This window comes from Dufourea novaeangliae, unplaced genomic scaffold (assembly GCF_001272555.1).
Source record: "Dufourea novaeangliae isolate 0120121106 unplaced genomic scaffold, ASM127255v1 scaffold8, whole genome shotgun sequence".
In the NCBI taxonomy this organism is placed as follows: domain Eukaryota; kingdom Metazoa; phylum Arthropoda; class Insecta; order Hymenoptera; family Halictidae; genus Dufourea; species Dufourea novaeangliae.
The window spans coordinates 240,486-262,564 of NW_015373923.1; the positions used below are offsets into that span (position 1 = coordinate 240,486).

At 47.2% G+C, this 22,079-nt stretch overlaps 1 protein-coding gene across 1 annotated transcript in view; it reads left to right on the forward strand.

The window, feature by feature from the left end:
- LOC107194516 (neprilysin-21) overlaps positions 1-20,363 on the forward strand; it is a 66,874-nt gene extending 46,511 nt beyond the window's left edge. The window contains exons 7-17 of the mRNA XM_015584158.1: positions 11,049-11,180; positions 11,583-11,681; positions 12,190-12,368; positions 18,277-18,463; positions 18,552-18,728; positions 18,830-18,930; positions 19,013-19,068; positions 19,355-19,641; positions 19,719-19,877; positions 19,961-20,037; positions 20,264-20,363. Coding sequence (XP_015439644.1) covers positions 11,049-11,180; positions 11,583-11,681; positions 12,190-12,368; positions 18,277-18,463; positions 18,552-18,728; positions 18,830-18,930; positions 19,013-19,068; positions 19,355-19,641; positions 19,719-19,877; positions 19,961-20,037; positions 20,264-20,363 — 1,554 coding nt within the window. The remainder of the gene's footprint in view (positions 1-11,048; positions 11,181-11,582; positions 11,682-12,189; positions 12,369-18,276; positions 18,464-18,551; positions 18,729-18,829; positions 18,931-19,012; positions 19,069-19,354; positions 19,642-19,718; positions 19,878-19,960; positions 20,038-20,263) is intronic.
- The last annotated feature ends 1,716 nt before the right edge of the window (positions 20,364-22,079 follow it).

A 22,079-nucleotide genomic window follows, 5' to 3' on the forward strand; every position in this document is an offset into this window, starting at 1 on the left:
ATCAATTAATATGTATTCGAGACAACGTGTAATTTCAAGAGGAACGACAATCGCGAGGGAGGTTACCGTGGTGACCGATTGCCGAGTAAGTCCGTAATCGATGGGCACAGATTGCGATCGAACGAACGGTGTTGGGTAATATTTAGACAGCCAGGAAATTTGATTTATTTGGAAGAGTAAGTGAAGAGACCGTAGACGCCATCGGTGCCAAAGTTCGATGAAATTCCCTGTAACGGATTGTCCCATCCTTTTGGGTCCCCCTGTATATGTACATATTATAATTTCCATACGGTACCCCATGCGTCGCCGTGTAAATTGAACGTCAAGCAGATTTGGCAGTCCGAACCTGGATGGCGACGAGAGGGAATCCATGGATTTTTCCCCCGGGGTCGAAATCCATCCGGGAATCGTCGGATGCAGAGTTTTCTCATTTTCCAGCCGAAATGTAAACGCGCCCGAAACGAAAACCAGCCACAAGGGCGGCTACCGATCGCCGCCTGGAGGCGTCCGGGGGCGCACACTTGACCCACTTGTCAACCCGTCGAAATCTCAATCTGGATATTAACCGTGGATCGCGCCCGATTACAGATCGAGAAGTATTCGTGGAATGCGCCCGACCCAGTGTGATCGATGGAACGTCGGGAACGTAATTAGGTTGCCCAGTACCAGTCGAATAAAGCCACGTCCTGTCGCAGTTTCTGGATATCTGCTCGCACCGTTGTCTCTTGTTATTTAAACCGCGGGGAATGTGTTACGTGTCACGGGAGAAAAGGCGAATACATACGCGTTTCGTCTGCATCGTTTGCCAACATTTTTATGGGACACGAAAGAATCGTGCTATTCGCGAGACTTAGTGGGGCTTTAATGAGGGCGAATTATTTTGTGATTCACGAGGGAACCGTAGACACGTGGATAATTTTGCATGCTGTACGATCTGCGATCTATACGAGCAGCGTGAAAACTTCGCTGTAACAATTCGATACGGATGATTAAATTTAACTGTTTGAATCTATCTGTTCGAAGAGCTGTTCGATTCGAATGGACTTATGGAGAAACGAAAGTATCGATAACTTATAATCGAGATTCTGGGGTTCCTCCCCCTAGGTTCTGTTCTTACAAAGTTCGATGTGAAATATAGAGAAACATGCTAGTGTTTGTAATAGAAGAAGTATCTCGATAAGTGGAAGTTCGCCTGGAACACACGCAAAGTTGTGAGCAGTTTGTCTTATCCCCGTGAACGTGATACTGTTATCGGGTCGTTGCGAACGCACATCGTCGATGCTACCTTCAACTTGTCCCCGATGTTTTCGAAACTTCCGTACGGTTGTACATAATCGTCTTTCGCGCGATAAATAGTTTACAGTTGAAAATTATACGAACGGAAACAGCCCGTAGAAGAATCAGATCAATGCGTCCAATTAACCCGAACTTACCATAGATCGTAAAGTGGTAAAGGAATACTTGTTCGTGCAGCTCGTCCGGAAAAATTCGTCGCTACGTGACTTCCTTGGGTCAATAAATGAACCCCTGACACCGAGTGCAGCGAACTGGGGAATAACAACTCGTCTGGGAAAACTTTTCAAACGGGATCACGATCGTTGGAAGGGAAGACTGTTGAAGCACTTAGATGAAAATTTATCGCGACTGATCTCACGATTTTGGCGCTGATTTATGTTCAGCCAGGTGGGGTGGTGAGGGCACCAGGAGAGTAGATTTAGAAGAAGGGGATGTTTTAGCGGCGAAACCAACGACTGTGGCTTGTTTTTTTTTGTCGTTACTTTTCAATCTCCGCGAGACAGCAACTCTTCCGCTAACTGGGTTCGTTTTCGTCGACTGCGATTTCCTTCTCGGTTCACGATAATACTCTGGGTCCGCGTAGCTCATTCCGTTGGGACCTTCCGAGTCTTTCGACCGTCACCGAGTCACGGGGAAAAACGATAAACGACTGGGTCGTTTCGGAAGAAAAGTTTCAGTAGTTTGGCGCGCTGGCGAGGCGAACGATCGCTGCATTTATTCGCCTGCCCCCCTCGTTGGCCTGTGCCTCTGCTCGAAATTCGCTATAATTCACGGATCCGTGGCGACGCACGAGACGGTACAGAAGAATGGAATATTTATAGCGTCGAGCGACCTTCCTGCGCTCCACAATGCTGAAAAAGTAGCTATAAGGAGCATTATTCACTGTTGTGATAAAAAGGCTTTATCATGGAATTTTTACTACACGAGGAAGTTTAGTCTTTCGGTGTAGAGTTCGAAGTAGGTTTGCTCTTTGACCGTGGACGATCGAATGGCAAGTCTACGACGTCGTTAGTATCGTCGAATGCCATCCGCGAATTCGACGTTATCAACGAGCCATGCGCGAACCGTGGAGAAGTTCGCGGAAGAAGTTTGGCCAAGTTACGCGCATAGTTCAGCCCCCGTTGCATCATAACTGTCTCGTGGTACAACACTTAGCTTAGAATTAATTCTCGTGGGGGAACGGTAATGCTACAAGTGATTTGCTAACATCACTTCCGGCGGCGTTCGAGTACGGTGAACGTAGAACGTAGGCCAAGGCGTAATGCCAAATAATACAATAAACGAGGGGAATTATTATGGCGACGCGGGGCTCGAGATCCTAGAGGATTGGTCGAAAAATATTCAATGTGTGCACGGTATAGATAGTGTTGTTTCCAACCAATCGTGTGAAAATTGTTTGAATATGAGAAAAGGAATTGACAAAAATCTATATTTAAACATTTGCTTATGTTAATAACCTAATACACTCGTTTTTATACGTAGTGTTCATTTACCGGTGCATCCACGCTATATCGGTTTCCACGCGAACTAAGATCCCGAAGTGATGAACGGTACACCGGAGCCGCGTGAAAGGAAATATCGTTTGTCTTTCTCGGATTAGGACAGTGGAGAAACCCTTACGGGCGGACACTTTGATGTACACACCCGGAAATGCACGGGTCGATCTTTTTCGGCGAGAAGGCAGCAGCCAGAGACGCAGCGAAGTGTCCCAAATACAACTCGGCTCGATTCATTGGTCCGCGATGCGAGGACGTTTCCAGAAATAACGGGGCTATCGTCGAGGACGTCGAGCAAGAAAGAATCGGTGGGAAGGCGACGCGGGGAGAGAGTCCCCGTTGCGACTCGGTGGAAGGTCGTAGATCGAGATTTTCCGAGAAAAAATTAACGACGGAGACCAATTCGGATCGTTTCGAGGAACTCGACACTGGTTTCGGGGAATGGAGAAATCGCGGAGATCGTCGTGCGACGCGAATCCGCTTGAAAACGAAGGGGAAGGCATCGATCGACCCCGTCGAAATGGCAAAACTCGAGGCAGGTCTTCCGCTCGATTTCACAATATGAATCGGTAAATGAAGAGTAGACTACGTAGGTGGGGGAATGGGGAATGCAAAGAACGGAGGAACAATTTTCGAAGACGGCGAGGAAGATAATGGGGTGTAGGAGGGGTGGAGAGGAGATCGATGGTGTAAGATGTCCGGCGAAAGGTACGCAGGAAAATCTATTTCCGTGCAAACTGCTGTAATAAAGCGCCAATAGCGCGTTTCGCCCGACTCAGACGCCAGTCATCGACTGTGTTCGCTTCGGTTGCCACCAAATCCTCGTCGAGGCATTCCTCGAGGAGAGGGATGAAAGGACCGAAAGAAACCGCAAGAAGGTGCAGCATAATTTCAGATTTATTGGCAGCCTCGCTTTCCCGACGAAATTGCCACGGAACACGTCCGGTAAACTATAGAAAATGTCACGAATCTGATTGGTTTCCACCGATTTTTCCGAAGTGTTTATCACGTGTATACGCGTCGATGCTTCTGGGTCGTCGCACCCGCGTGCTCGTTCCCTCGTCTTTTCTCTCGGAATAACCGATACGGACGGAGAATATTAACGGCTGGTAGGGGACGGTGTATCGGTTTTCCGGATAATTAATTGGATGGAAGTTCGGAACAGATCGGTGGAACAGATTGAGCTAGGATTTCGAACAAGGTCGAACCGCGAGGCTGCGGCCCCCGAATCACGCGCCAGATCGAAACGTTACAATTCGACGATATCGCGGGATATACATATATGTATACATATATGTATACTTCGCCAGGTGAAATGTTTCCGCGGCGTTTCCCGCGAGGGAATTTAATTTGCGTAATTGATTCTTCTCGCGACGCCGGGAACCCTCCCACCCCTTCGAATGATGCGCATTAAAGAGCAAACGTCACCCAGGTGCCCTCGGAATGCATCACGACGAACGTTACGCGGATGAACAAATTTAACCCCTTGACGGGCCGTGGCGCTCGTCTCCGGCTAACAGAGAGAATAAATTTTTCGTGGCTGCAATTAAACACCGGGATCGTAGAAGGAAAGTTGCGAGTTCCCAGCCGGTAGTTTAAACAGAGTACACCAACGAGGGGGGGGGGGCACGCTTTTACGGGAGAACTTAAAGGTAGACTTAAAGTGCGGCTAAATATATATTCGTGGTTTAACTACCGGCGGTGGGGTGAGGGAAGCGCGCTGGGTCGTATTTAGATAATTGGACGAGTTTTTGTTGTGTCTTGACCTGAAAACAAGTAATTATTCAATCTTATTTACTACCAGTTTTTTATGTCTCCGGTGTTGGGACGTTCCTGTACCTTCGCCACAGTTTCTGTAATTCCTTTAACATAAAGATTCCCTTTAATTGTTTGAAGCATGTCGGTATGAAAAATGTACCATCTTTTTTTTATACTCGACTCGCATGATGGGACGTTATTCATACCATCTTTAAAGCGTGAAATTACTAAAATCAAAAAATAATTGAAAAGAATCTATTTTGACACATTTTATACGAAAGAAAATGTCTGTGCAACTAAGCAATTGGTACCAATAATATTCTATTCATTGTTGTCACAATATCATTTGTTATCCACCACAATGGTGCGTCATTTTTCACGGGTTAGGACGATCATTCTTTGGCCGTCGAATCTCGAGACGGGATTCGATCTACATTCACGGTGAAGGATAATAAACGATGATTATATATCATAGTATCTACGTGGCGTTTCCGTAATTTGGCACGATTTTCCAGTCGAGTCTTTGACCGACGGCGCCTGGTCCGTTCCGTGGGAGAGCGTCTTTTGTTCGCGCCAATGGCGAATTGGCAGACCGACGGACGTATATACGGACACGGGAGGGCTGGTCCGCCTGTCGTGGAAACGCGTCGTTTAAAGTGGGCGCCAGCCAGGGGCGCGGAACGCGGCGACGTGACGCTCGCCACACGATCGACCGCCTGACCCTGCGAGCGTGCATTAGCGATAGAGAAATTTCGGGCTCGCAGTAGAAGAGAGCGCAGCCGTGTCCGTGGAATAAATAGTCGTTCGCTTGGCTGGCTGGCCTACTTTTTCGATCGTGTACACGCGGCAAATCGCTGCTTTCCACCCTGGAATCACGACGATCCCCTCTTTCGAACCACCCTTCTCGTAGATCCTCGAATGACAAATCAAACCGCGGCCATCAAAAGTGAAAGGGTTCGCTCCGTTGAGTTTCTTCTTCCCTTTTGAACCAGGCCATCGGGATTGTAAAGGATCGAGCTTTTTTTCTTTCGAGATTTCCATCCTTCGACGACCCCTAGCTCCTTCCGATTCGATTTTCCGATCTCGTATGTTTTCCTCGTATCTCCGAGGATTCTCGAAACGATAAGTCGTGGTACTAAAAAATACGTCTGTGTGTCTGGTTCGAAATCGGTTCCGTGTATCCAGAATCGGAATTTAAATCATGTCTCCTGGATGGGACGCGTTCAACCGATACTTGGACGATTTACAACGGCCGATAAATTTTCCCGAAGGCTCGCGCGGATGAAGATCGGTCACGATTGCGTGCCAGTCGTTTCGCGTTTCGTTGTTCTTTTATTTGAACGATCGAAAAATCTGGCCAGCGGTTCGCAAGCTCGCATGCTTTCGGAGAATTATGAGTTCCGCGGCTGTTGTATTCGCGGGTATTCAGAGAGCGATATTAAATCTATTTCTTAAAAATAACATCTTTCGTTATGCATAATTCAAGTCGAGTCGTTTAATGCACGTGTAAATCATGTTCGCGGTCCCTCGCCAATGTCTCGTTGGGGCTGTTTGAAAAATTTATAGCCACGGAACACGCCTGTTTCCGCGAATATTATGTATACACGCGCGTACCTAGCCCCGCGTTTTACACGTATAGAAATTTTCCTTGCAAACGAAATTTATCGAGGGGTGCTCGTAGAAAATTTAATCGGTTCTCCCGAGCAGAAAGAAGCTCGAGATTTTCCGCCGCTTATCTCGGGGGGTGAAACGCACGCACGCGCGCAACTTGCAAAATATATCGTATATGTATATTCTGCGTCCCCGTTTCAGCGTGTGTATACGTATCGCGGGGCAGAGATCGTTAATCTAGATACAAGGCTTCGATTAAATTTAATAAATGCCGCGCGCTCGAATTCCATGCCTCGAACACAACGGCGGCTATCGATATTAACCCCGTCCGATGAATATTAATGTTGTTATGCTTCCCGACTTGGTGGTGGCGAGTCGGTCCCACGGGTGTTCCCGAAACGCGGTTCGATTCATGTTCGTTCTCGAAAATTGAATGCGATCGAGGACCCCCCTTCAACGACATACCCTCGCAAGCAAACTTGGCTACCGCTAGGGGAAAAAGTGACGTAGAAGAAGGGCCACCTACCGTTAAATAAGTTTATTTCAGGTACTGAAATAAATGTTAAATCGTGTGTTAATTTGCAATAAATTTCAGTAATTACCGATATCAAGCGATAGGAGGCCTTTCCCCTACGCTACTTTTTCACCTAGCGAAAGCCGAGTTTGCTAGTGTGTGTACAGTTGTTTGCTGGTCCCGCGTTTTCGACGTCCTGTCGCGGTCTCGATTTACGATCCTCCAAATTAATTCATTTCTTCCGTTTTCCACTGTTACTCGGTCGGATCGTCGAAACCGTAGGTACCTATTCGACTTTCATCATTCGCCAGCATTATTTCGATAGTTTCCGCGTTGGTTCACGAGCGGTGAGTTTCATTCGATCGATTCGTAGGTCGGGGAGAACGTTTCCCCGAGCTGTGTATGTATTTGCCCGAGGGAAGGGGGCTATGCACGAGTTTCGTCGATTGTGATTAATGAGCCACGGCCAACCAAGCTCTCCTTTAATATCCGACCCTTTATATATTTGTACGTTTAATGAAATTTCGCTTGCGCAATGTTTGCGGAATGGGAGAGGGAGAGGGTGATAATCAGCGGTAATTAAACGTTGCGGAAAGCTCGTAACGTGGAGTTTCCAATATTTGTTTCGCGCCTGAAATTACTGTCGCGCTGAAATTATCTTTGTAAATAGAGAACGTAGAACCTTTGAAAAGATAAAGATGTCTGTACGATTCTTTAAGTCCCTTATCCATCAGATTTTTCCGTGAACTCGTTAAAAACCTTTCGCTGATATTCGAGTCAACGTTTGCTCTCGTCAGAGGGCCGGTTTGATATTGGACGGATTAAAAGCTTTTCTGCCCGCGGTGGATCCGCGTAAGCAGTTTTCCCCTCTGATTCACCGTGGGAAATCTGGCTATCGTTCGCGACGATGCTGCTCGGCATTTCACCCGCGTTCAAAAACGACGTTAGCCCGCCCCCCTCCCCTCTTCCGTTATTCGACGTCGAAATTGAGCGAGATGAAGCGCGTTAATCGTGGTCGTAGTTTGCCGAGGAGAATTAGCATAGAGTCCACTTCGTACGGCAGGACAGTGACCTTTTCCAGCCGATTATTAACTCCCCCGTTCGTAATAACACCTGGAACAGCGAATCGATATTAAGTTAACGGTCGTTCTTCGTAGCCCCTCGAATGTGTTTCGAGGCGAAATCGCGTCTGCCCTAGACGAGCCCCGTTCCGAATGATTCATCCTCGACTAGTTCCGGAGCGTCGGCCTGAATTTTCTGATTCCTCGTGCTCATTTCTGGCACATGCTCCCGCCAGTTACGTCAGCACCACTCTAATTAACGGCCGAAATTCCGTTAAATGCGACCATCAAGCGATTAGACGATCACGGACGTCACCTGCGCCCCCCACCCTTGGGCCTTTAACCTATCCACGATTTCTTCCCCGAATCCCTCGCTCCGCCCGAGGGACGGTCCCAACATGGAAATCGAATTAAAATTTAAATTAATCACTTCGGTGCGAGGGCTGTCGGCGGCCTGGATCGACACGGGGGCTTCAGGGACGGAACTCCGACACTCTGTTGCACCGTTGCTAAATCTTCCCTCTAAAATCGATTCTCGTTCGGTTTTCTTCAGCTTCGCAGACCACGCTGAATGCACAAGTGATCGGTACGAAAAATGATATAGAAACGACGCTGGTCCAGCAGCACAGTTTCCCTCGGGTGTTCTTTGTTTCGCCCGGTTAATCACGGTGTCCGGTGTTTTCTCGCAAACGCAGCCCCGCTTGGCTTAATTTTGCAAAAAACAAAAGGAAAAAACGACGAGTAACCGCCACGCGGCGTACAGGCTTTGTCGGGGGCGGCTGGGCCGGCCGTGGATTTAATAAGTTCGCGTTTCAGCGGTTTATACGGAGGATGGAGGAGGGGCGAGAGAGCCCGCGGCCGTCCGCTTTACACGGAATAAAATGCGACAGGACGGCTTTTTTTTTTCGTCGCCCTCGGCCACACTGTGATAAGCCGTTAAGCCCCGGGTGCAAATAAACTGGCTCCCGTGGTAATCCGATTTCCCCTTATTAATTAGGTCTCGGCCCGCGGGGCCCACGTTGATTAAGCGAACAGCAACTCCTTTGACGAGTCGTAATTCCAAAAAAATCCACCGTAGTCGAAATGAAAAATGTTTCAGAAACGCACCTCGAACCGTGGTTCCGTTTACAACGAATTCCCGGACAAGGTGGCGCAAGGTGTCTTTCGTATGCGATACCATCGATTTAAGAATCCCCCTTTGGTTAGGTGACCCCCAAGACACCACCTGTCGTCAGAAGTTAGGGAAGGGTCAAAGGAGGGCAGAGAATATCTTTGCTCGATCGATCCACGAAAATTTCCACCGACTCAGGGGTATCGTGGTCCCGTGATTTTGGGAAAGCTTTCCGGTGATCGCGAGCTGGTCTCTGTTGAAAATCCTTCCGACGTTCGAGTGGTCGTACTCTGTACCTAGCCAGCATAATTGCATAAATGAGTTAATACCCAACGTCGATTGAAGCGATCAGCTAGATTTTTTTCGTTCTTTCCACACCTTCAGGCGTATACCGTAATCTCAGTACTCTATAGAAAACTACCCCCTTTCCTTCGTCCTTCATTTTATAATTTTATACTCTTTGTAATTTCCCGCCCCGTACATGCATACCAACGATCTTATTATCCGTCGAACGGACAAATAAATAAAACACCATTGTCACCGTTATTATTCAGCCCCCCAAGGACCTGAACGACGAGTCTTCTTCGTTCTTGATAATTTCTACCCGGAAACTGCAAGGATTTCAGGTAACGGAAGATTTTTCATGGCTCCCTAATTGACATCCGTAAGATTCGCCACCTTCTCGGCGAAATTTTTCCTCTCAGCAAGCCGTGTCTCTTCGTCTCGTCCCCATCGCGATTCTCGGCCGAGAGGTACGTCCCATCCCACTTGCGGCTTCCGAATCCCGCAGCCGTTGCCCGCGAATAAAACGCGACCCCGAGCGGATATTGCTTTAGTTACCATACCATTCGGGGGCCACTCCAGGCCAGCACCTAGCCGACGACTGGTTCCATCGTTCTCGCGACTTCATTTATTTACCCAAGGAAGGAACGACCATCGAATGGGGATCGCGGACTGGAGAACCCTCGACGGACGGGGATGGACCGACGATGGGGACGTTTCATCGCGTTGAATCAATCGGCTGGTCGATCGTGAACGGAAACCAGAGGAGTGATTTGGGTCGACGATATTTTCACGGGACGAGGAGGAAAAGTGGGCACACACCGAGCTGGTTGCGCAGGGACGAGGGTTAGGGAGGAGGATATAGGCTGTGTGTACACGCGACGACACACCGACGGAAGAGGAAATGGATTCAGCCGCTTTGTGCGAGACGCTAACGACTTCGATAACGATGCCCATCGATTCCCAGTGGTCCTTTTAATTCGTCGAACCTTTAATAACGCCTACGACTGTCGTGAATCACAAGCAGAACGCGGCCCTTATCGTAGCTGGCGGGGTATACCCGAACGAAAGCGCGAATAGGAGTCTTGTGATTCCGGGCGCATTATCCGAAGTGTCCACAATGATACGATCGGGTGATCGAAATAATATTGTCCTGGACGGTGGGACGATACTTGGATTGTGATGAAAATTCGGAGCGTGTCACGAGATTGTTTGGAACTGCATACATCGGTGTGAAACTACCGACGAAGACGAGTCGGATGGACGGATGTCGTCGGGCCGTGTATTTCACCGAGTTATGTTTTCGTCCTCCAGGGAAGTGCGTCCAAAGTTTCTGCCGTGGGAGGCAAGGGGAGGGGAACGCGCCCGATAGTCATATACAGGGAACGTTTCGAGAAGTTCATCTGGAAATTCCCCGCGGGCGAGAAGAAAGGCATCGTCGGGGCGGTAAAGTTCCTGGCGAAAAGTGTGCCGAAGATACCGGAGCGTTCTCGATCGCGAACGGCCCGGTTAGTTTGTGCCTCATCGCCGAGAGGCTGAATCAATTTCCTTCTTTTTCTCCCTGATTGTTGTTCCGGATACTTGACGGCAGACGCTGGTAGAACGATCCGTCGAGATCCACTCGAAATTATTCACGCTTCGCCTGATCGTTGGTGTTTGAACGCTGAGATGAAATCCATTGGCAGACGCGTGACGATTTTACTCTCCCTCTCCCTCTCTCTCTCTCTTTCCCACTCCAAAGTGGATTTTCTTGCGGTTGAGGCGGCTGGCTGTTCGCCAGATGTTTTTCTTTTTCTACAAAAGGGGCGGGGAAGCGTGTTTGATTTTTGCTTTTTTAAACGGGCCTCGGTGCGGGATCCATTGTCGGTTGCGAGGGCTTTAATCGAATCCGAGTTTACGATCCTGTCTATTATTTGCAGAATAAGATGGAAGAGCACAGGTCGCGGAAGATTCGGAAGATCGTCGAGGGCCTACTGCCGAAGACCATGGATCCGAAGGACCGGGCGACGGAGACCGATCTACTGGTGCAATTCTGCTTGTCCCTCAGCAAGGTAAAGAAACCGTACGATACTTTATAAATAGACAGCGGATTCCATGCATTTATACATATAATATTCGATCGTTTAAAATTAAGTATAGTAAAACGTTTCAGAAGGTTTATTCCGGTTTACATACTATTTCAAACGTACTAATACCCCTGACAGGTAGAACAAAGAACTAGAACAAAGAACCTTGTATAAAAACTGTCAACACAGAGGACAGTTCGAGGTGGAAACTAGCTGCGAATAAGCTGCTTTAATCGAATCCGAGTACCCCGTGCACGCAGTATCTTTTTTCGAATTTATTCCATTTCCTTCCGACTATCTGTACAGCTAGGTCGGAGGGACGTATCGTCGTCCCTCTTACGTTACACACTGGCACATTCAATAACATTTCCCGCTTTCACGTGGCAGATATATCCGAAGCACAAGGACCTATACAATTGGGTGGACGTCGATCAAAGGGTGTACGTCCCCTTCAACATGTCCTATCTACAGGAGAGCTTCGGTTATGTGAGTAGACCGTTAATGCGAGACGCGATTAGCAGTACACGATATACAGGGTATCCCAAAAGGATGGTACACGCCGCAACATGCATACTCCTCGTGCAGATACAAATGAGAAAAGTCCTTTACCGTTTAGTAATCCGAAGCTACTTTTTCGACATAGTCGCAGTTAAATAAACTCACAATCAGACGTGCTCGCAGACGCAGTCAAGGAACGCACGACACCCAAGTCACTGGCCTCTAAATCTTGACTGTGTTACGTATGGCGCACCGCTCGGCTGATTGAAGTTCGTTTAACTGCTAATATCTCAAAAATGGAGCTTCGAATTACAACTAACGGTAAAGGACTGTTCGATTTGTATTTGCACGAGGAATATACATGTTGCGGATTATCCCATTTTTATGGGACACACTGTATATAGGTGAAAACACGACGAAAAGTGAGGCCTCGTAGCCATGGGTCGCCGCTGCGATTGGACGTAGAAGAAAATGATTTGCTTCGTTCCTGGGTTAGATAAGGTGGGGGACGCTGCTGAACGCCACTTTAGGCGTTGCCACTGCCGATCTCTACAATCAGAGCCGCGACCGGGATCGATCTGCTTACGGCCACGACGAACAGCTGGTCTACGTTTACGTTACCGCTCCCCGTTACTTCCGGAGCCTTGGGAAACTGCTGAATCGCTTCTCGAGAAGGTAAGTCGCGAATTTACGGGAGAAGCGAATTGCCTGGGAATAGTACCGTTACACGATACTCGATATTCCTGGTCAATGGGGTTGATATTTCCTCTTTCGGGAAACGGGAGGTCGGTTCAGATGGGATTCCAAGCGGATAGACCTTGACGCCACACCAGAGTTTCCCGATGGACCGAGTGGACGTTGTTACCGTTCGAAAGTTTGCGATCGCTTGCAACATTGACGGTCCACATAACTACCGGCAGTTTTCACTTATTCAAACGTTATTGCAGTATTTGTGTAGTCCACCGTACAGTATCAGCGAAGAATAGGGGCATAAAATATTATTTTTAACAGTTCGACTGCCACGTGTCACGTGAATATTGGTAACACGTACACTGCAAAGAGGCTGGGTTATTCGAGTAACGTTACAAAAGTTGCGCGCGAGATTAATGTAGTGGTTTAATTTAAAATAAGATCAACAACCTCTAGTAACTAATGGTATATATTTACGAAAAACGAAATAAATAGTGAACGTGTTGAAAGTCCACCATCCAGAAACAAAAGTCACCGCCATAAAGCTGCGTCTACACTATATGTATAGCAGAACTACTATATTAAAAAACAAATAAAACGTGTCTGGCCACGTACGGCCTTTTTCACTGTGGCAATCAATCTGTTAAATCTCGTACGTTCTGATCGCGGTCTGAACCGCCTGTTGTCTAGCCACGAAACGATGCGAGTGATATAAATTCCGGAGGCCTTCCATCTTCGGTGGTTTTCGATAAGAACGAATTTAAGTCCAGGCCCCGACGGGCCAGGAAATAATTCATTGTGGTCGAGAAGCAGGAAAAGAAGCCCCCCACCCACCCCTCTTGCTCCGTATCCGCCGCAGAAGGCAGAGTTGAATTCTTCTTGGTTCTTCCGCAACATTAAGCCCGATCCGCGGAATATTAAGGCCTCTGACCGTGTCGAGCTTAATCGAATTGCCACCGATTCCTGGCGCTGAACACGTCGATTTACACGAACGGTGGAAAAGCCCAGTTCGGGAATCGCGAGATCGTTTCCCCTGAATCGATTAGCTGCCGTGTGTAGAACCAGGTGATCATTTTCGTTTCCGCGGTATTCGAATATTCCAGGTCCGACAGAGCGCGGAGGCACGAAGAATTCTGGAAAATTTAATGCACCACTGATGCATTCGATCGCCGGCCTGGTGAATCATTCATCTAATGGACCGTGAATCCCAGGATTTTGTTTCCACGAGTGTTCATTTTCCCTTTTGACTCGGAAAAAGGCTTGAATTTCAGTTGCGTATCGCGAATTCCACGGTCGAGGAATAAATCTGCTCTAGTTAGCGGAGGGCCGTTCATTCGGTTCAACGTAACTAGAAATACACGCGAATCGATCGCGCGTTAATTAAAGCAAAGAGCGCGAATTATGCCCGCGAATGGAACGAATGACCATTCAACAGCTGCTCGGTTACCCGGTGGCTGCGCAAGAAGAACGATCCCTACGAAACGGTGTTTCCAGTAAAAAGCTGCCACGGGAGCCATTATTACCGTCGCCGCGACTCGTGTATTAGCCGTACTAGCGGCGTGATATTAAAAGTAACGACGACCGGTAATAGTCGTTACATCGACGATTTTTACGGTCACTACACCGCAATCCACCTCCGATATCGTCGCTGAAGTATTTTTTTTTTTTCGTTGTTTTTTACCGCCCCGAGATTCATGCGTACGCCAGTCCGTAACATCCTACGTTTATGGGCGTACCACCGCGAACAAATTTGCGCGAGAAAAATCGTAAGAAAATATTCAAACTTAATATAAAGGCACCATTTTCGCGTGGCCGACACAAGGTCAGGTTGCTTTTATCGAGTGATCCGCTAGTTCAGATTAAAATGTGCGAGAAGGCTCAAGGAATCCCAATACGCAAATATGTCGTTACGTTTCCTGCCTCGCGTCGCCTTCACAGGAGCCCATCACTGGACTAATGAATGAATATTAATGAAACGAAACGCAGTCGCCTGACCGGACGAATTTAATTACGGCTCGGTCGCATTCGTCTTCGTTAGCATCATCGCTACCCTCCGAAATGTTATTATCGAACGCGATGCTTTTGCGGGGAACCAGCCACAAATAACACACTGTATTCGAGGATTCATTTCATGTGCGCAATAATTCGAGAACTTTCTCGTTTCGTTCCGATTGTCCGCGGTTAATGTCACACGAGGCGGATGACATTAGCAATTAAAGGAGCAAAATATAATCAATGGATGTTAGGAACGTTGGTGGTTTTTTACGAGCATTTCGTTCGATTTCCAGAAGAGATTCTCTAATTCGTTAGAGAACGTGTTCCCGGAAAAATGGCCCCGAGTCGAGTCTATACGATCAACAACGCCGGCTACGTGAATTTCTCGTTTGCAGGATTAATATATCGAATCGCGTGAAAATTGGGAGATCGGTCTGTGTTGCCAACGGTATATTTCTTTGTCCAATAACCGAGGCAAACCGATGGAACAACGAGCATACCACGTACACACGAGCGTTTCGCGATCAAAATACAATTAAGTCGATCGATGGTGTTCATTCGTTCGACGAGCTGCTGGATTAGCGTAATTTCTCGTTGATCGAAATAAAAGTTAAATACGCGCAAAACCGTTCGGATACGATATTTCTCCGACGCGTGGCACAACGTGATATTAAGCGTTCAAACTGTTACACATTCGAGTCCGGAAACGGGGAAGTTCACTTGATCCTTGTGTACAATTTCGCGAAATTTCCAAGGAATGGAAACAGGTGTCCCGATCGTGAAACCAGTAACACACGAAACGAGTAGCTTATCTAAACAGTCTTCGAAACAACAAGATAACCAATTATTGTTACTCGCACAGGAAACCGTAAACTCGGTCGAACAGTTTCCGAACAGCGAGCAGCAGCGCGCAAGAAGGTTGTGGGAATTGTATCGTAACGCGACGGAAAAACCGGTGGATCGTTTACTTATCTGTACGGTCCACGGAAGGAAAGAAGCACAATTATTTGCATCGAGGCTCTCGTAGGAAAGTAGAGACAATAGCAACAATAGACCTAAGGAACTTACGAACGTGGCGTCAAATCGAAACAAAAAAGGGCAATAAGAATGGCTTTTCGAAGGGAATACAATTTTCATCGGCTCTCAAGTTTTATCTCACGATTTACGTTTAAATACATACAGCTTTTGTAATGGAAATCGAGCGATAAGTTTCCATGGATCACGACGCGCGTCCGGATGAACATTCCTCTCGACGTTATCGGCGTCCGCTTCTTTTTTCTCGGGCCTGTTCGAGAACTCCGCTCGAGGAAACGGCGAGTCATGCTTGAACTAACTTTCCCGAGCGTCGATTATCGAAATCTAGGTGTTACCGATTGCATTGAACGAAACTTCTCGTTACGTTTGGCTGAATATCACGTGGTCGCGAGACAGATCGCGTGTCTCGACCGTGGAACGTCGCGTACCACCGACTGACTTCCCGTTGAACACCTCGTCGAACGAGTTATTCGTTATGACGCTGTCCCGTCGAGCGATTCGTGTCCCGATGCCGTTCGTTCCCGTCGACTCTGACTTTAACGAAGATATATATATTCTATTAATGACCATTTATTATTAACAAGCTAATATAAATGGACGACAACCACCTTCACATTCCCCTGACTTTCATATGGATTACTCGCTCAATTCGATATAAAAATACTCGATATCGAAACGAAAGTATCGATTATTTACTTGTACTTACTTGAATCGATCCATCCCTAAATTCTTCATACGGCCCCGACGAAATTCACGCGGCGTGTAATCATCGCCAGGAGCGACATTAACCCCCTCCAACCAGGAGCCCTCGTTCACGGAACGACGAAAGCGTAATTTCTACCGTGACGTTGAAAGGGAGAAAAATTTCGTACAGTGGCGGCTTTTAATTACAAAAAGAGTTCCGCAGTTGAATCCTGAGTGCTCAACGATTCGACTCTTTCTCAAGGTCTGGAAAACTGCTGCAACATCGCTTACCACCAAAAGAGAACGCTTCGATCGAGTGTCGAATTTAATTACTTCGACGCTAAATTGCTTTTGAACACCCTTTTCAGTCGCCGGCACACGTTGCCATAAGGCGTGAATCGAAGGGAAAAGTTGGGAATTTCAAAAGAGGCTTGCGGCGAGCCTGGATCGTTGCTCGAGGAGATCAGTCTCGCGATACGTTACTCGGGCGGTGAACGCTAGGAATTCGCCTCCTTGTTGGAAAATCCAAGAGGAAATTCTTTGGTCGTTTGACGCGCGACTATCCGAATTCTAGAGCTGCGTCGCGACATCGAAATCTTTACCGGGTCTATTCGCGGACTTTTCACCTCGTGTGCTTTTTCACTGTCTTCGCGGTTACGGTTCTAGGAGGTTAATGTTACCAGCGTATCGTTTCCTCCCACCCACTCCTTCCCAGTCTAACAATAGTCACGTCACGATAACCAGGAATTATTGATTTCAGTGTACAGTCAAGCTTAATATTGACAGAATAGGACCGATAGCCGAGCAAACGGCCCGGGATTTCCGAAACGCCACTCTTGGCAGGTTGCACGCGTCCGTTGAGCATTATCTTCTGTGGACAGACAGTCGGAACTACTGATAGGGTGGCGGCGGGGGGGGGGGATGAATACAGCCAGGAACCGCGATAATTACCGCGGCGAAGGTATCCCGTTGTAACGAGAACGAGACGGTTCGCATCCGTGTCACCAATCTGTGGCCCGACCATGCATGTATCGTCCCTAATGCTCTCTCGGACTTGTTCCCCATTCTCAGAAACGGAACGGGGGAGGGGGACTGTACCTGGGGTAATTTCTCTCCGAAACACACACCCGGACACGACGGTAGAGTGGGTTCTCGTTCTGTCCGATAATCCTTATCGCGTCCAACAAAAGGAAAGTTAACCAGGAGAGAACGATAAAGTTGTATTAAATTTGGAACGAATTTCCAAGCTGTTTTCGCTTCTCCGAACTACACCACGAGGATCGTGAAATGTGCACCGCTTGACATTTAAATCGGTGGGCTGGTAATCGCAGCGTATGCTTAGGTCTATTTCCAACTGGGGGCTACCTACAGTCGATGAAAATTAAACCGCGCTTTGCATGTCACAGAGATCGTTAGCGCGCGAACTCACTCTTCCCCCCTATCATCGCATCTTCTCTAACATTTACGAGCGGAGAATTCCGTACGCAGCGATGCATCGTGGTAGTCCGCGGTTAATAAACGTAGCACGGTCATAAATTTTAATACCACTACCCGGGCACGCATCGTAAATCGGCGCCTAATTCGTCCATTACCCCTTCGCCGAGAAATTTCACCCTATCAAAGCAGCGCGCGCGCCAGTTACCCCGGTTCTGCCACTCCTCGTCGAGGGCTGAATTTCCGCGTCTACGAAATTATCCTTAGCGTGAAATACTCGTGGCCATCCATATTTTGATTCGTCAAATTTCATCGAAACGATTCGAACGAAAGAAAGAAATTTGTTTTCTGTGTCGATGCAAAAAACGAGACAAAAGAAATGTCCAATTTCATTGGTTCTGATAAAAGTGTGTTGGAAAGGGAAATTATAAATTCTGAGGGTTTCTATAAATGCGCTTGAACTTCCGGCTGGCCGGAGCAGCGGCACGAAGAATCGATAACGTATAATACATTATGCTTTCGGGGGCAGCTGTGTTCATTATTATAGCCTCGGGGCTATTATAATCCCGATGAAATATCACCATTATTATTATACGGGTATATCTAATCGAGATAACGTCAGAGGAGGTCAAGAGGAATCCGAGTCTGTTCCTCTGGTTATAATGTATTCGTTTCTTCGGGACTGTTGCGACCTTTAACGGATATTCGAAGAATAATCTGACCACATGCATTGTATGTACACAAGGATCATACACAACGGGCTGTTGCTGCTGTACGCGTCGAACACGCTCCACGACATTGTGAACGTGACCGCGAGCAAGAATTGGGATTTGTCCTGTTTCAAGCTGACCAAGGAGGTGTTCAGCGAAGTGATCGGCGCTCTTTACGTTCAACAGTACAGTCCTCAACATTTGGAGACTTTAGCCAATAGGGTGAGTTGCGGCAACCATCGACTTTTTTCCAGCCATAGAGCGATCGATCGATTAATATCGTAAAACTGGATTTTCCTCGGGGAAACAGGTGGGAGGACTGTTCGAGCGTGTGAAAGAAACGGTCGCTGAGCGAATCTTGGTGAAATCCTGGCTGGACGAGGAAACGAGAACCCAGGCGTTGCTCAAACTGAACTCGCTGCGGGGAAGATTTCACGTGTGGCCTGGTTTCTACAACGAGACTCTGCTGGCCCGCGAAATGACCGAGGTGAGAACGGTTCTCTGCATGCGACGCGCATACATACGTACACTTTCGATATCCACGGAGAGCTACGTCGTGTGACACGTCTATATATCCTTTTCCGACAGGTGAAAATCGATCCGGACGATTTCTTCCATAGCGTGTTGATGCGATTCCGACAGATCCGCACGGTGGACGACAAGGTTCTGAGGAGGAACGCGACGGAAAAGTAAGAGAGAAAGAGAGATCTGTTTGGAAACATTTCAACCGTCTCAGGATTGTATTCGTGAACTTTGGATTTTATGTTCTAGACGACGCCATCCGTACAGCGTGAACGCTTACTACGAGTCATCGACGAACACAATTGGTAAAACAAAGTTCCTTGAGTTCTGCCCTCCTTAGTTAAAATGTCCTATCTAACAAATTATCGTTTTCCAAATATTTCAGCTCCGTATGCTTTTCACTTTTTAATTAAAGTAAAAAATATAATTAATTATTTCATGATAAAGAACTAGGATGACATCAAGAAAATGGTAAAACCCCATTTCTCTCGGATGTCTGAATATGTCAGCTAGGACAATTGAGCTAAGGAAAGCAGTGTTATTCGAACAAGGATCCGAACGGATCAGAACTGTCTTATTTGGTTATTCCAGGCATTCCGTTGGCGATGATGACAGCCTGGTCATGGTCCTGGGATGGTGGTCCTGCGTACGCAGCGCACGCGACTCTGGGATCGGTGATCGGTCACGAGATTCTTCACGCGTTCGATCTCCATCGACGTCGTCTACCGATGGATCCCGATCTGAACGTCGAGCAATGGCTCTGGATCACGCCAGAATCGTGGAAGAGGCTCGAGGCGAGGATCGAGTGTGTCGCGAGGCTTTACGCGAGGAGCTTCTGGAAGAAGGTTCAGTTTTACGGGAACGACGTCGCTGTACAGGTAGACAACGAGCGTTTAAAAGTTAACAAAACCACGGTAAATAAGGTCATGGTTGATTGGAAAATTTATTCTCTCAGTTCGATTGGAACGTGACGAGGAACGAGAACGTGGCGGACATTGGAGCGTTGCAGATTTCTTATAAAACCTGGCACACTCTGACGAATGGGAGGGATCGAAGTCTTCCCGGATTCGAGGGACTTCGTCCGAGCCAGCTTTTCTTCATAAGCGCCGCCCAGGTGAGCCGATCGATTACAGAAACGTAGATATATCACCCGAAATATGTTTCACCGTTAAGCGTTCGAACGATCTCGTGTTTCAGACTTATTGTTCTAATATGACTGCCGAGGCCTACATTCTCTCCGTTGAACTCGATTACCACACACCGCAGCCTGAAAGGTATACCATGGACATTGAAATTTCACATTTCTTTTCCATTCGTTGTGTTTGTGCTCTCTGTATAGCTGTTCCATCGACAAATTTTTTTGGCTAATGTAATACAGGATTCAAGAAGAGCTTTATGACACGAGCATTAAGAAATGTTCGATAAACAGTTTGCAGTAGAATAATCTAAACTGGATCTCGTTTCGCAGTTCATCCTCCATACGATTAATAATCTGTTCAGAGTCAACGGTATACTGATGAACTCCCAAGCGTTCGCGGACGCTTTCCGTTGCCCGATCGGAACTAAAATGAACCCCCCGAACAAGTGTACCACCTGGTGATGATCAGGCGCGGACGATCGTTCGCCGATAACTTGAGACTTCATACGCGAGTACCAGTTGTTGATCTATAATCCATTGGGATTCGGCTCGGAACAGCGGCGTCTTGCAGTTTTGCAGACCGAATCGACGAAAGGGTCTTGCCACTTTTTTCCAGTGTTTGTCGAGCGATCCTGCGTTGGAGGGAATCGGTTCAGGTACCGAACACGATTCGAACAAACCAACTTTTTTTTCTCAGTGAAAAACTATATATGTATGCCACGTATGTTTTTTTTTAGGAAAAGGCAACAACGTGGACGAGCATATACGTGTTATGACGGAGGATCGATCGATAGATCGGCTTGTTAAGACCGTTAAAGGAATGGATTCAGGATGGCCGCGCGTGTGGGAGCCGATCTCCATTCGGTCGTCGACGGAATACTCGTTTAACAAACGCGCCATTAAACGTTAATATCTCTCCCTACGACGCTTTAGAGGACCTTAGATTTTATTCTAGTGAAAGCAATAAAAATTTTACGGAACATCAAGACGAGACAGAAAGGGAGAAAGGGAGAAAGAGAGAGAGAGAGAGAGAGATACACGCAAACATTATACACACGCAGGATAAGCAGATCACAAAAGCGCTTCAGTTGTTCAGTTTTGCGAGGTAGAATGTCGAATAAAAGCTTGTCGATGGAATTAGCGATCGATGTTGTTCCTTAGCGGGACGAACAAGAATTCTTTTTCCGATAGGCAAGGACCGCGTCGGACGCGCGATCCAGAAAAATTGTGAATGGGAGAACAACTTACGAATATTGTACGAACAACAAGCATCGATTAACGAATTTATTCGCGAAGACTGGAACTTCTCGAAGCGAGTTTTTCCTGTTGAACGAGAAATTGCGTTCGGTGGTTCCTGATATTGTGTACCGCGCGAACTGTAAACATTTACGAAGCGGATCCTATTTAGTTTCTCGCGCACCGATTGTCTTCGCTCTTGTGTAGTCTGTAAACTCTGTAAATACGTGTCCCAAAATATCTCTCTCACCTCTTCAGTTTAGTTTTCAGTTGACCCGGAACAGCGTGAAGGTGGATCCGCAACTTCGGTGTTAACGAATTCACCGATCACATCCGGTCTGCCTCCGATTCGCTTCGGACCATACACACGCACGTACACACGTACACAGTGACACGCATACACGCGCGACGATCATCTCGACTACATACATAGTTTACCTTGCGCTGGTTCAGCCGAGTGTTTAGAGACCAGGCTGATTAGAGCGTGCTTTTATTCACCTGTATTTCGCTCGGTTCTTCTCCGTACACCGGCACGAGTCTCTTCGATTTAAACGCTTCGCTTTTTATTCGTGACACCGTTTCGCTCGGTTCTAAAGAGACAACAAAAAATTAATGGAAAATCCGGGGTTTCAGTTGACCTAACCCAGTCGATCCCGACGAGCAGCTCACCAGTGAACAACCGCGACCTTTATAACAAAGACTAGACTTGCTTCTTTCGTTTCTATTCAATTATAAGATTCACTTTTCACGTCGATGCATTTTTCACGAAATCTTAAGATTCTTCGCTAGATTTACTTTTACGAGTTTCGATGCTATAACAGGGTCTCACCCAACGCGACTACCTTCGATATCTCACTTGTTTTTGGAAGATGCAAATAAATGTGTATTATTTAGTTAGAACAAGCAAATACTACGATAAGCGAAAATTTTTCTCAAGGTCCT